At 46.2% G+C, this 14,697-nt stretch overlaps 1 protein-coding gene across 6 annotated transcripts in view; it reads right to left on the reverse strand.

Annotated features, from left to right (window-relative positions):
• Positions 1-561: 561 nt before the first annotated feature.
• TET3 (tet methylcytosine dioxygenase 3) overlaps positions 562-14,697 on the reverse strand; it is a 148,560-nt gene continuing 134,424 nt past the window's right edge. For all 6 annotated transcript variants that reach the window (XM_060187055.1, XM_060187053.1, XM_060187056.1 and 3 more), the window contains 2 exons: positions 9,119-9,455; positions 562-8,464 (listed from right to left, as the gene is read on the reverse strand). In XM_060187055.1, the coding sequence (XP_060043038.1) occupies positions 6,684-8,464; positions 9,119-9,455 (2,118 nt within the window). In that variant the 3' untranslated portion in view covers positions 562-6,683. The remainder of the gene's footprint in view (positions 8,465-9,118; positions 9,456-14,697) is intronic.

The raw sequence follows: 14,697 nt of genomic DNA on the forward strand, positions 1-14,697 counted from the left end.
AAGTCTAGTTCCAGATCTAGCAGTCTTGTCCTTCCTTATTAGGTGTTTGGGACATCAGAACAAGGCAGAATTCAGTGATGCTTAGAATATATAACATCAGAAGGGAGCAATTTTAATGAGGGGGCATGTGCTAAAATTGAAAAGCCGAGAAAAGGCCACCTGTATCTGACTCTTATACCCATTTTTAATTGATAGCACTGGCCTACACCACCACCTCCCCAAGCCTCGTTGATAGCCTTTATTGTTTTGTTTTGTTTTCTGCTAGAGCACGGCTCAGCTCTGGCTTATGGTGGTGTTGAGGACTGAACCTGAGACCTTGGAGCATCAGGCATGCATGTCTTTTTGTCTAACCATTATGTTAGCTAACTCCCCAGCCCTGATAGCCTTTCCTTATCACTTTATATGCTGGTGGAAGACAGGAACATACTGGCTGTGTATCACCCACAGCAGTGAGAATTTCGGTTGTGCCATCTAAAACCTATAGGGTGAGATCATAAGGAAACTTTAGATATCACAACCTGGGTCTAGTTCAAGGGAGGAAAAAAATAGGCCCACACTGAATTTGAGTGCAAAAAATAAATATAAAATTTATTAAAACACCCACAATATTTTAAAGATACCAGGAGTAATACAGTCCACAAACCCAATTGTTTGTGTAAATTATAATAAAATACAAATCAAAAAAGAATACATACTTGCAATTTCTAGGCACCCTAAATTAAATTTACTGAAACACTGGGGGAGAAGGAAGGGTAAGGAGGGGTAGCTCAGGAGACAAATCAATAAAGTGGGAAGAAAGAAATATTAACAAAAGGTAAAAATTATACAAAATAAAATTATCAGCATAAATTTACTGTACTAAGAATATCTACAGTTTAATAATACACATCCTATTGCCTTGAGACATTGCAAAAAATCTACCATTCATCCATCAACCCCAGATAAACTTCATTTCAAGTAGCCACAGTTACAAAGTCAAGACGGAATATTCAAGTATGGTTGTTAAGTTCACCTCCATTGGAAGCCAAGTAACCAAACAGGAATCCAAAGAAGAAATAAAACATCAAAAAAGCTACAGGGTTAAGTCTAATGCGTTAATATGCCACAATACGACCTGTCCTTGTTTCTTTGAATTAGAATATATGAGAAAAGAAATGACAAATCACTCCTGTTTTTCTCCTCCTTTTTCCCCTCAAAAGGAACATTTAAAACAAAAGTACTGGAACAAAGCAATTTTGAATGTTCAAATAAGCCAGATTTTATGTATCTTTTTAATCCCCATGTGATGAGTTATCCCTGAATGACAGGCAGTAAAAATAAGAGAACAAGTGATACCACTACAAAAAGCATCCCTGATATCAGAATAGAAGCAAACGAAGTAGGCCAAATCACTCACTGATTCTTAGGCAAAAAGCATCTTTAGACCTTGCATTTCTGTGCTGCAGTCTCTGCTCAGGGAAGGAGCCTATTGCTTTGCTCTTGGGCAGCTCTGTGGGAGGAAAGACTGGGAGCGCCAAGATGGGGCCTCACATATGGAAAAACTCCACATGTGTAGGTGTGGGACTGTATAACCTATGCTGGGGGTCTGCACCTCAAAAAAAATGTTCATTTTTGGTCCAGGGTTTGTTGAAGTTGGCCACCTACTACAGCAGATGCAGCTAGCTAGTAAAACTAGGTTTTGAGGGAGTCATTTCAAATGATGGCAACAATGACTGAAAAAGCTTGATGAGATGGGCAGAGGAAATTCACATTTTACTCAAAAGCAAAACTTGAACATGAAAATAAAGTCAACCATGCTCCTTCCTTTAGGCATTCTGCCCTTTTAACTGCTGAAGAGTGAAAAATTAACAGTGACCCCAGGTTCTTCAAGGTCAAGTACATTATCAGACAGACAACCTGCAGGTATCTTACACTCACGGAAATCTAGTGAAGTTATCGTGATGTCCTGTTTTTGAGGTATTTAAAAAAATTACTGTGACAGCGGATGACACAAAATGGAGCTTCCTGTTGAGTTCTTTTTTTAAATCAGCTTTTGTGGACCCAAGAAATTTATAGCACCAACTAAAAAGCAGCCTCAGTGGCACCAAGTGAGCAAAGTAAGCTCCGTTCTTTAGTCTGAACGTGAGGGGTGACCAACGAGAGGCGGAAGTGACATGAGGCAAAGGCTGGAAGAAACAAAGGAATGAGCCTCCTGCTCTCCATGGTCTGGCTAGTGCCAGCTGAGGAAGGAGAACCACCTGGTCCACCTTGGTGGACAGAGCACCTTTGGGACGTTAGAGACATCTACTTGCACCATGGGTTGCAGGAGGAAAATGTATCCTTGGCTATGAGAAGGTCTGCCATGTTAGAAGAGGCAGGAATACCCGACTTCCTTTCCTTAAAAAAAAAAAAAAAAAAAAAAAAAAAAGTCCTGGCCCATTCTTCATTAGGCCTGAGAGAACAAGTGTGAAACCAAAGCACCTGCCAAGCCTGGCTGGCCTGATCCCATTTACACAGGAAGCTGGCTGCCTTCATGACTTGCCTTTCTTCATTTGGCCACCACCAAGAACAATAAAACAAAAACTGCTTGGAGCATGTAATAGCACAATAAACAGAGGCCTAAGGAGACAGCACCAAAAAGGGGAGGGGAAGCCAAAGAGAGACTGGAGCCCACCTTATTTTTGGTCGGTTGTGGTTTCAGAACGTTGATAGCACCTCGGCAAGACAGGTTCAGGACAGTCACATTAAAACACCATAGCACCATTTTATTTAGACTGTTTCAATTCATAAAAATGCTTCCTAGTCCATAAAACACTTCAGTAACAAAAGAAGAGAACTATTGGTTGAGGCACGTCAGGGATATCATTTTCCACCAGCCCTGCCTTAGTGAGTGTGAGATCTGGTGGTGGTTAAGCTTCACAAAGTCTGGCTGAAATTTCGCTCTGTGAAATCAGGTTACCATCTACTCATCTGTCAACCATCCTCACGCATCTACTGCTGTTACGCACGGAGCAATTAAGTTCGGCTACTTCTTCCCTTGCATTAGCACTTTAAAAATTCCTTGCTCTGGCAACTACAGTTTCCAAAAAGGCTGGTGGGAGGACCAAGAGGGGCAGGGAATAATCTCTCTCTATGCTAACCACTGTCATCTCAGTGAGAAGGCAAAGCCGTAAGGACCTGGGAAGCCAAAGTATGGGAAAGTAGAGGCCCTGCTAAGAAAGCAAACCAAACAACACAAAACCTCAAAATCCACGAGACACCTTTAGTCAAGATTTCTGACAGTTAGATGATGGTTTCTTGAGCTAGCACCAGTTATTTTGTGAGAACCTGCCGTTGAAGCAATTTTTCGAGTTTTAAAATTAATCTCTTAGCACAGAACTTTGCAAGCACTTCCTTTGCATGCAACAGACAGGGAGAACTTATCAAAACGAAACGACAAAAGAGGAACCAAAGGTCTGTACTGCATGTGGATGGTGTCTGTGAAGAGGGCACACTGGGGAGATGACTACAAGACTCCATTTTCTTTTGCTATAATATTACTCTTAAAACTTGGTCATGCTGTTAGGTTCTTTAGTTGCAATGGCTTTATCTTTCTTCTCATGATAAAAAAAAATGTCTGTTAATCATCTTTAGGACTTAAAAATGATAGTGCCAGTAAAAAATAAGTTTGATTATTTTTCTCTTTTAAGAAACCTTCAGCAGCAAGGGGGGAGGATAAAGAGCTGTGCATAGTTACTTTTTAAAATATATGTCTAAAGCATGCTAATTTTAATGACTGAGATTTGAGGTAGGTTATACATGTAGTGTGTAAAAATAAGCGTGGGCTTGAGCATGACAACAGCACCACCTGATTTCTGAAACACCATTCTGAGGGGAATGGGAACGTCCAATGGAGACTGCTTCTTGACTCACTCAGCAGCCTGATTGCTCATCTAGAAATTTATGAATCAAAGGCCGTTTAGGCTGGGGGTGGGGTGGGAGTGGGGACAGGGGTAACAACAGACATCACATGCTTTTAGCTTGTATTGGTTTCTCCTTTCATCTAATGGCTTTGCTACCAAAGGGTGACAAGGGGAAGAGCATATTGACATACATCAGTAAGATTCACACATGCCAAGTATTAGAATCACCTGGGTTACACTCAGGACCTTCCAAACCAACAGCCAACCTGGGGCTTTCACAGGTCATACAGACGGTCACATTCTCCAAATGTTTCGTAAAATATTGTATTTCTTGCTTAAGATCATTTAAAATGAAGTTTTCAAGGCACCCCCGCATCTACCTAAGCACGGAGTCAAATGAGACCTGCATAAAAGTACTGATGCGATAAGCAAAATAGCATTTAAAGGACCCAACTTTTCCTCAAAACTAGAAAATTAGCATGCTCATTAAAGACTCTGCTCCTTTTAGCTTGTCAAACTGAAGGTCAGAGTTTTTTTTCTTTTTCTTTTTTCCTATAAATCGGAGTTCTGAATAATTCTAAATCCTGATAAGCTCTTGGGTATTTATTTCAAAAGCAATAATATTTCTTTTTTTTTTTTTTTTTTTGTCCTGTAAAATAAATGCAACTTTACAGAATATGGTAAAAGTGAAGGATAGACAAAGCACGTTTAATATTCGGCTACTATTTACAATTTCTCCCACAATTACATGTTAAAACATACTTTATTTCAAGTTGCTGTTTAAATCTAGGCAAAAGTGCTTAAAAAAATCTTTCACTATTTACAGTTAAAACCAGACCACATAAATGCTCAGGACATCTTACAGGGACTCACCGCCAGTGCGCCTGGAACAATTACAGTAAACACCCAGCGGATCGGTTCTCAGCTCTTACACAAGGCACCTGGAAGCTCAGGAACTTGCCTTTAGCATCATCATCATCTGATTGTTAAACTCATCTTATGAAGCCCCACATCTGAATGAAACCGCTCAACAGCTGATGTTCACCTCAGGGCTTGGTTGGTATTTACTGCGTGGCCTCATTCCCCTGTGTGTCCCGATGAAGCCTCCCATTCACTACACATCCACATGGTTAGCTTGATCTACTTGCTGCTAAACCCATGGGGAAAAACAAATACTCCAAGAAGTCTGACTTTGCCGTTGACTGCATGTAGCTTCCACTTGTCAGGCCCAACCTTGCTCAACAATGCAAAAATTAAAGCACCACATTCTCATTTCAAGGAACTGAACAAATGCACCAGAATTCAGAACAGGTGTGTTAGAAGTGGATAAAGAGGGCAGGAAGGAAAAGAAGATGGTTAGAGAAATGGCACCAATTTTGGAGGGAAATTCTAGCTACCGGCTGAAAACGTTTTGACTCTTGCATTTTAAAATTAAGTGTCAGCCCGTCCCCCAAATGATATCGTGGAGGGGGGGGGGTGGGCAAGGATGTGAGGCATGCACCATTGTTCGATGTGGAAATCCAGGAATAAGGAGAGATGTGTTAACTGCTGTTACACTGGTGTGCTGGGCTCCCATAGGCTGTGACCTGCCCAAGAGTTAAGGAAGTCCTAGCACAATACTTACTACAGCACCAGGCTCTGCACAGCACTGCATACGTACAGCAAGGCTGGCTGGCTTTTCACAGCTTGGATTCAACTTCTTGTTTTTAAGGATACAGTAGCCCTTTTCCAATATCAGCATAGACTGGGCATTACTTATTATTATTATTTTTACCACAAAGGCAAAATTCCTTCAGCCCAGGATTCACTGGCTTGTCAGCTTGGTAAAATGGCTCCTAAGAGCCTCTCAATTCCAGCTCCATCATGAGGTGTGCTGCCTAATGAACCATGATCTATGACTTGATAAATAACGGACAGAGAGGATTCAGTGTGGAGACTAGCAAGCTTGAAGCTGTCTACTTTCAACCAACTTTGTTTCTGGGGGAAATCTGCTAGCGTCTCAGGTTTCTGGCCTGGGACGCACCTGCCCCCCCCACCCCCCGACTCCAAGCCGGCGACTGACTGGAAAGCAACCCCAGATAATGTTCTACAGATTCTCCCATCCTCCTGGAGAGGACAGAAGCTGTCCTGACAGAAGCTCCCCTCCTCCCAGAGGGGAGCTGGGTGTGTCAGGAGGGGATGGCCTGGGTGATTACAATCTGCACTAGGCTCATAAGGGATAAGACAGCGGCGGAGAGCCTCGTCAGCTACCAAGAGGGCCAGGGGGCCGGGCCCATCGTGACGGGCAGGAACGAGCGGAGTCTGGCCTTTCCTGCTGATCCATTGCCATTAATATTGTCGCTTTTAAAACAAAAACAAAACCCCAATAAATACACATTTTAAATGGAATTTAAAACTACTCCTTTGTGAAAGGACACTATAAACTTTTTTCTTTCCATTACTGTGATATACAAGGATAGAGTTTTAAAAACAAGAGAAAATAAAATTTCTCCCCACCCCCAAATGGGGAGGGGGACGGCGCGAAGAAAACCAATGTGAGATATAAATATTAAGATCAAGGAAAAAAAAAATCACCCGACAGCCGTAGTTTCTTCTTCAAAGTGCTGGGGAGTTGGGGAGCTGGGTAAGGGAGGGGCGGGTCAGTTCTGAGGTTTGGACCATAAATACATATATATGCGTATCTATATATGTATATATAGATAAAGACTTCTGCACCCCCAACCCGCCCCCAGGTGAGGGCAAAAGCACCACAGAGGCAGCTCGGGCTGGGCCCGACGCTGAGGTACGCTGGCTCCCTGGCACCTAGATCCAGCGGCTGTAGGGCCCGGTGACCTTCGTGTAGGCGTAGGAGGACACGGTGACCGCTGAGTCTGTGGGCACAGCCAGTGCCTGCCGGGTGGGGACAATCCCCTTCTTCTCCTTATGCTGGGGCTCTGGGACCACAGCGCCACCCCACTTGCGCTTCTTCCCATAGAGCTTGGCCTCCTGCTGGCCCAGGCCCAGCCGGGCGGCCTCCTCCTGCCGTGCCCGTGCCCTCTCCGCCAACTGCTTCATCTTGGCCTCCCAGAGGGCCAGCCCATGGTTGGGCTGGTTGAGGTTCTTGTGCTGGTAGAAGACCAGCGAGATACGGGTAGGGTGGCAGCGGTTGGGTTTTTTGAGGGGTGTGGTGGCGTGCAGCTCCCTCCGGGCACACTCGATAAGGATGGAGCCGTGAGCAGGGGCCACGGCCACTCCGCCGATGTTCTCATCCAGGAAGTTATGCTCACTGTCAGACCACAGCTCTTCTTCCTCTTCCTCTGCACCACCCCCTTTCTCCTCCTTCACTGCCCCTTTGTTGGGGGGCTCCTCAGCTGTCCCCTCCTCCAGGCTGAAGGGATCCCACAGCTTCTCCTCAGACTTCAGGCCCCCAAACAGCTTCTCACTGGAGCCCAGGGGCATGCCGTAGGACTGCCAGGCTTTGTCCAGTGGGCTCGCACCCGGGGTTGGGATCCGTCCCTCCTCTCCTTTCAGGGGGCCCCACAGCTTATCTTGGAACCCAGGACCACCTTTCAGTGCGGAGTTGAATTCTCCTGCCCCAACCCCCCATGGCTTCTCAGTCAGGCCAGGCCCAGCCAAGGCCGAGGTGTTATTCCCAAACTTGCAGGGGCTCCATGGTTTGCTTCGAAGCCGTCCTCCAGGCTGGGGGGCTGGCTGCTGCCCCTCACCAGGGAACAACCCCCACTGGCCATCTGGGAAATGGGAAGGGGTCAAACAGTTGGCCCCAAAAGAACCAAGCTTGTCAGAGACCATGGCAGAGCTCTCCCCAGGAGGGAACACTCCCCAGCTGCCACCCACACTGTTAGTCCTCTTAGGGGACATGGTTGGGCCTCCTGAGTACTGTCCCCATAGGTGATTGGGGCCTCCATTCTGAGATGCCTCAGGCAAAGTTGTTTTGCCTACCTTACCAGGGTCTCTGGGTATAGATTCAGCCTGAACCAGTGGATCTACTGGCTCTTGCTTGATGGATCTGTTGTAGCAGTTGGAGCTCTGTGCAAAGGGAGAGGGGTCCCTGGTTGCTGGGTGGATCTGGGGGGCCTTGGGAAGCAGATACTCCTTGGGGCCTGGATAAGCAGGCTGCTGGTGGTGAGGAGTGGAGTGGTGGGTGTCTGTGGGAACAGCCTGGCCAGGGAGCTCGGCAAACTCAGCACCACCGTAGGCCGGGCTCAGGCTGCTGTGTAGAGCGTGGAGGTCTGGCTTCTTCTCAAAACTGCCACTGTTGCCACTGTGCCCCCAGGTCCCAGGACCTAGGAACTGAGAGGGGAAGACGGGGTTGCTGGATGGAAAGCTGTAGTAGCCAAATGACGGAAGAGCGTACTTGGAGTGGAAGCCGTTGACGGAGCTCAGGCTGGGCTGTGCATAGTAGGAGTGGTAGGAGTACACGCTATTCATGCTGTAGGGGTCGGAGGGCCGGCAGTTACCCAGCACCGAGTAGCTCTCCACCACTGCGTTGCCACTGTACTTGAAGGAGCTGAAGTGGTTTTGTGGCTCCACCTTGAGAGAGGGCTTCAGATTTTGCTGGGATAGTCCACCCTTCAGAGCCAAGCCTAGGGAAACAAGAGACAGGGAAGGAATAGAAAGAACCACAGCTGGTCAGGCTCTGTGTAGGAGGATGGGGAAGGCTCCCTCATTCCCTGTGAGTGTTCTTCTGTGGAGCAGGCAGGACAAGTGAGGCTGGACGTGCTCAGCCCCACTGAGGCCCTGGGAGCAGTGGACCCACACAGCCCGCAGTCTCCTCTTCCCTCCCGTGGAAAACCCTAAGAATCCTCAGTGAAGCACCCCTCTCCTGGTGACCATTTCCTTTGGTCAAATCAGTGTGGGCACAGTCTCACGTCCATCAGCCCTGGGGTCCCCACTGCCTCCCATGTGCATGAAGATGTGGTGCTCTTAACAGAATTTTTGAGAAGTGAGAAAGCCAGAGGAAAAATGCAGCTCCTCTTTGAAGCTCATGTCTAGGAGGAGCACAAATTCTGCTTGTAGTTGGCTCCCGGGAGCACCCTATCAGGTTTGATGTCAGGCACTAACAACTAGGATAATGGCAATGTCCAGATGATTGAAAGGCCCTAGACTACTGCATCTGGAGTTCTATCACAGTGCAGAAAAGGGGGGGGGGGGGGTGATGGAGCTGTTTACGGGTGGCCAACTCATCCCCCGGCAAAGTCAATGGTAGGTACCCTCTCCCAAACCCTCCCCCCACACACCTGGGTCAGTGGGGACACTGGCCAGCTCCAGGGCCTCCTGCTTGATCTTTTCAGGAGTGCTCAGCTTCTCCTTCTGAATCTTCTTCTTCTCAGCGGCAGCCTTCCTGGCTTCCAGCTGCCGCTGGCGGCAGGACTTGGCAGGTTCAGGCAGGCGCCGGACCTCTCGGGGGAAGGCTGTGAGCACCTGGATGGCCCCACTGCCCACCTTGGCATTCTGGTTCTCCTCACTACCAAACTCATCTGTGCTGGCCATCTTGTACAGGGGCAGCACGTGCAGCTGCTCGTCCTCAGGAATCTTACCCACACAGCGATTGTCTTCCTTGGTCAGGGTACAGACCTGCCCCAAACAGAAAGAGGGAGAGCATATGGGATTACGGTAACCCAAGCTCTGGGGGGGTGGGGGGCTGGGGGGGGCAGAGGGAGGACTGAGCACCCATCCATACATGTGACCTCTGCCTTCCCCACACAAGTTTTGGAGTGTCTAAAAACATAAATTCAATCTTAACCAGATGCTCAGGATCTGAAATTTTTAAAAATTTATTTATTTATTCATGAAAGATAGGGGGAGAGAGAGAATCACTCTGGTACACGTGCCGCTGGGACTGAACTCAGGACCTCATGGTTGAGAATTCAGTGCTTTATCCACTACGCCACCTCCCAGACCATGATCTGCAGTTTTCTTTTTTTTAATATTTATTTATTCCCTTTTGTTGCCCTTGTTGTTTTATTGTTGTAGTTATTGTTGTTGTCATTATTGGATAGGACAGAGAGAAATGGAGAGAGGGAGGGGAAGACAGAGAGGAGGAGAGAAAGACACCTGCAGACCTGCTTCACCGCCTGTGAAGCGACTCCCCTGCAGGTGGGGAGCCGGGGTTCGAACCGGGATCCTTATGCCGGTCCTTGTGCTTTGCGCCACCTGCGCTTAGCCCGCTGCGCTACCACCCGACTCCCGATCTGCAGTTTTCTAAGCACATCCACTTACACTGGTGGGTGTGATCCTAAGAGGGATGAGAGCAATGACCCACGGTCCACAGCTGGGCAAGGGGTCAGGTCAGGACTGGGAGCCACACTCTGTCCTCTAGCAGAGTGGAGCACTGTTACCATCGAGTAACATCCCCCAGCAGAACCCTGGTTGGTGAGGAGTGGAGACCACCTGCCATTATCCACCTGCCCTGAACCAGGAGTGGTGGATTTGTGGTGCAGGCACTGGGCCCCAGTGATAACCTTGGTGGCAAACTTTCTTCTGAGCCCCTCCCCATATATATTTTTTTCATGCAGAGCTGGGGGGTGGTGGTGGTGGTTGTGAGCAACATCATTATGCAAAAGGCTTTCATGCCTAAGACTCCCAAGAGTCTGGGTTTAGACCCAGGCACCACCATAAACCTGAGCTGAACAGTGTTCCGGTGAAAAGGAGAACGGAGAGGGAAAGGAGAGTGAGGGGAGGGAAAAACAATTGGGTTAAACTCAAGGCTTCTTGCCTACAGGATACCAATGATCTTTCTCAGGGACCCAATTAATTTTTTTTTTTTTTCTTTCCTCCAGGGTTATTTTTGGGGCTCAGTGCCTGCATTACAAACCTACTGCTCCTGGAAGTCATTTTTTCCTATTTTGTTGCCATTGTTGTTGCTGTTGTTGTTGGACAGGACAGAGAGAAATGGAGAGAGGCAGGGAAGACGAGGGGAGAAAAAGATAGACACCTGCAGAGGTGCTTCACCTCTTGTGAAGTGTAACCCCCCCCTGCAAGGTGGGGAGCTGGAGGCTCAAAGCGGGAGTCTTACGCCAGTCCTTGTGCTTTTCTTCATATGCACTTAATCTTCTGTGCTACTGCCTGGCTCCCAGAAGCCAACTTATTTTTATTTTTTTTTATTTAGTAAGGGGGGAAGGAGAAGGGGAAGAGAAGGGGCAGCACAGACACCATAGCACTGCTTCACCATCCAGAGTTCCCCTGGTGCCTTCCACGATGTCCCGTGTAGTGGCAAGGCTAACTTCACACATGTTGAAGCCGATATTCTACTGGGTAAACTGTACCCCACTCTCCTCCCACCCCCTTAGATCATGCTTATGATATTCTATCCCAGAAAAAACATCTCATTCAAACATATATACAAAGGTTGGGAAAAAAAGTATCTGCAAAGTGGATGAAACACAATATACAATATTGAAAAATTAATTTTAATTCGTGTTAGAAAAAACATGGGAAATAAAAATAGGCATGCTAAAGGAATAGGCAGGTATCTGGATGTGGTTAGTCAAAAGGATGGAGCAAATAAGAATTGGTACTGGGGGGTTGGGTGCTACCGCAGCAGGTTAAGTGCACATGACACAAAGTGCAAGGACCAGTGTAAGGATCCTGGTTCGAAACCCTGGATCCCCACCTGCAGGGGAGTCACTTCACAAGCGTGAGGCAGGTCCTCAGGTGTCTATCTTTCACTCCTCCTATCTTCCCCTCCTCTCTCCATTTCTCTCTGTCCTATCTGGCGACAACAACATCAATAACAATGATAGTAACCACAACAACGATAAAACAAGGCGCAACAAAAAAGAAAAAAAAAATTGGTACCGGTAGAATTCTATAAAGGAATACAAAACAAGAACAAAATAACTCAGAAATAAACACTAAAGAAACTCAAAGTATTAACTATGATAAGAATGAGAAAAACAAAGAAAAAAAATGTAGCAATGACTTAAAAAAAACTATTTGTTGGGAGTTGGGCGGTAGTGCAGCGGGTTAAGCGCATGTGGCATAAAACGCAAGGACTGGCTCCCCACCTGCAGGGGAGTCATTTCACGGGTGGTGAAGCAGGTCTGCAGGTGTCTATCTTTCTCTCCCCCTCTCTGTCTTCCCCTCCTCTCTCCATTTCTCTCTTTCCTATCCAACAATGACATCAATAACTACATAAAAACTAGGGGAACGGGAGTCGGGCTGTAGTGCAGCGGGTTAAGCGCAGGTGGCGCAAAGCACAAGGACCGGCATAAGGATCCCGGTTTGAACCCCGGCTCCCCACCTGCAGGGGAGTCGCATCACAGGCGGTGAAGCAGGTCTGCAGGTGTCTATCTTTCTCTCCTCCTCTCTGTCTTCCCCTCCTCTCTCCATTTCTCTCTGTCCTATCCAACAATGACAACAACAATAATAACTACAACAATAAAACAAGGGCAACAAAAGGAAATAAATAAAATAAATATTTTAAAAAAATAAATAAAGAAAAAAAACACTAGGGGAACAAAAAGGAAATAAACTATTTGTTGTTGGTTTATTTCTCTACCAATGAGTTTATTTTTCTAAGTTTATTAGCCAATGTGTCTTGACTATATTTTGCTATGTTCTGTATACATGATGTCCTAGCCTTGATCCAAGAAGGACCCCCATCCCCCAACCCAGGACTAGCTAATCCCAATAGGGATTAAAAAACTCCTCTTTGATATGTAACCCAACTATAACCCATAGTCCACAAGGCCCCAACAAGCCACTTCCTTCCTTCATTCAGTTTTCATACTGGGGCTAGAGAGAGAGAGATCACCAGAGAGAGTGTGTGTCTTGCTATGATCACTGTCTAGGTTCCTTTTTTTTTTTTCCTAAGAATTATGCTATTTACTTATTCCCTTTTGTTGCCCCCCCCTTTTTAAAAAAATTATTGTTGTCGTTGTTGTATAGGACAGGGAGAAATGAAGAGAGGGGGAGACAAAGACAGACACTTGTAGACCTGTTTCACGCTTGTGAAGTTAACTCTCCTGCAGGTGGGAAGCTGGGGGCTTGAACCGGGATCCTTACGCTGGTCCTCATACTTTGCACCATGTGAGCTTAATCTGCTGTGCTACCACTCAACTCCCTACTGTCTAGGTTCTAACCCCAACACTACATGAGTCACTGTTGGCACTGAAATAAACTCCTGTGCTGTGGTATCTCTTCTCCTCTCTGTCTGAATCAAAGACCAGAGCAATAAAAATCACACATGTATGAGGCTTCTGCTGTGAGTCACCCCAGAGACAAGGATAATAGCCCATTAGCTCAGAGCCTATAAAAGTTACTCAAACTGTCCAAACCTATCCAAACCTAAACACTTGGCTTATTTCCCATGCCTCAAGCATTCCCCATGGGGCCCTACATCGCATCCTCTGACTCCTGTCTCTAAGCATGTGTGACCATCAAGTTCTTCCTTCTTGACAATTATTCTTTCTTTCTTTCCTTCGTTGTTGTTTGTTTGTTTTGACATCTAGTTTATTAAGGATTATTTTTGCATTTGAGTTTGCAAACTGATGTGAGGTTCACATAAGTATAAAGGCAAGCCACTTTGGCTTGGTGAGTTTGCAAAGGAATCCTGGTTGTATTTTTTCATGTTTTCAGGTGGTTTCCATTGCTTTTCCTAGTTGACAAGGGAAAGCCTAAATGACTCTTCTGTTACTTCATAGCCACACCTCCTTTGACAGTTATTTCTGTCATGTCTTATCATCCCAGGTTAAAACAGCCCGCTTACATCTTTCCTATTTATTTTCCATTTATATAATCCTTAGGTTATTACTTCAACGCTTGGTACAAGCATTGACTTTTTAAAAAAAATACTTATTTATTGGATAGAGACAGCCAGAAACTAAAAGGAAGGGGGAGGTAGAGAGGGAGAGACAGAGAGACACCTTTGGCGCTGCTTCACCACTTGTGAAGCTTCCCTCTGCAGGTGGGGACTGTGTGCTTGAACCCGGGTCCTTGAGCACTATAATGTGTGTGCTCAACCAGGTGCACCACAACTTGGCCCCCCAAGTATTGATTTTTTAATTAAGTGATTTAATAGCTGTTTATAAAATTTCAGGGGTGTGGTGTCACACTCATTCATATGTGTTTATAGCTTACAACATCCACCACAAAAGTTCCTATGACCTCCCACCTACTAATAACTACCATAATTTTTGTACAATTACCTCTTTATTTCACTTAGTATAATTATGTTGCACTATACCCATTTTTGCTATTAATGATACAGTGTCCTATTTTTAGTACTAGATTAGTGTGCCATTGAATATACATATATCATAGTTTGTCCACGGGCATTTAGTTTATGTTGCTTCCAGATAATGGCTTATTTTGAACAGTGCAGCTGTGAACACAGGAGTGTAGATAGCTTTTCAAAGAAGTCTTTTGTGTTCTTTGGATGTATGCTTAGAACTGAATCCACTGGGTTATAAGGCTTTTCCATTTTCATCTAAGGACTCTCCATAGTGGCAACAGTGTACCCGAGTTTTTTCCACACATTTGCCCACAATTGTCATTCCCTGTTCTGACATATTAACAAGAATTTGAGGTGTGCACCCCCCACCCTGCCCCCAGCTCTGTGCCTACACAATTCCACTGCTTCTTGTGGACACTTTTTCCCCTCACCCTCAGACAGAAAGTACAAGACGGGGGAGGGGGGCAGTCGGGCGGTAGTGCAGCAGGTTAAGTGCACGTGGCGCAAAGTGCAAGGACCGGTGTAAAGATCCCAGTTTGAGTCCCCAGCTCCCCACCTGCAAGGGAGTCGCTTCACAGGCAGTGAAGCAGGTCTGCAAGTGTCTTTCACTCCCCCTCTCTGTCCTCCCTTCCTCTCTCCATT

The sequence above is a fragment of the Erinaceus europaeus genome, chromosome 3, assembly GCF_950295315.1.
Source record: "Erinaceus europaeus chromosome 3, mEriEur2.1, whole genome shotgun sequence".
Classification (NCBI taxonomy): domain Eukaryota; kingdom Metazoa; phylum Chordata; class Mammalia; order Eulipotyphla; family Erinaceidae; genus Erinaceus; species Erinaceus europaeus.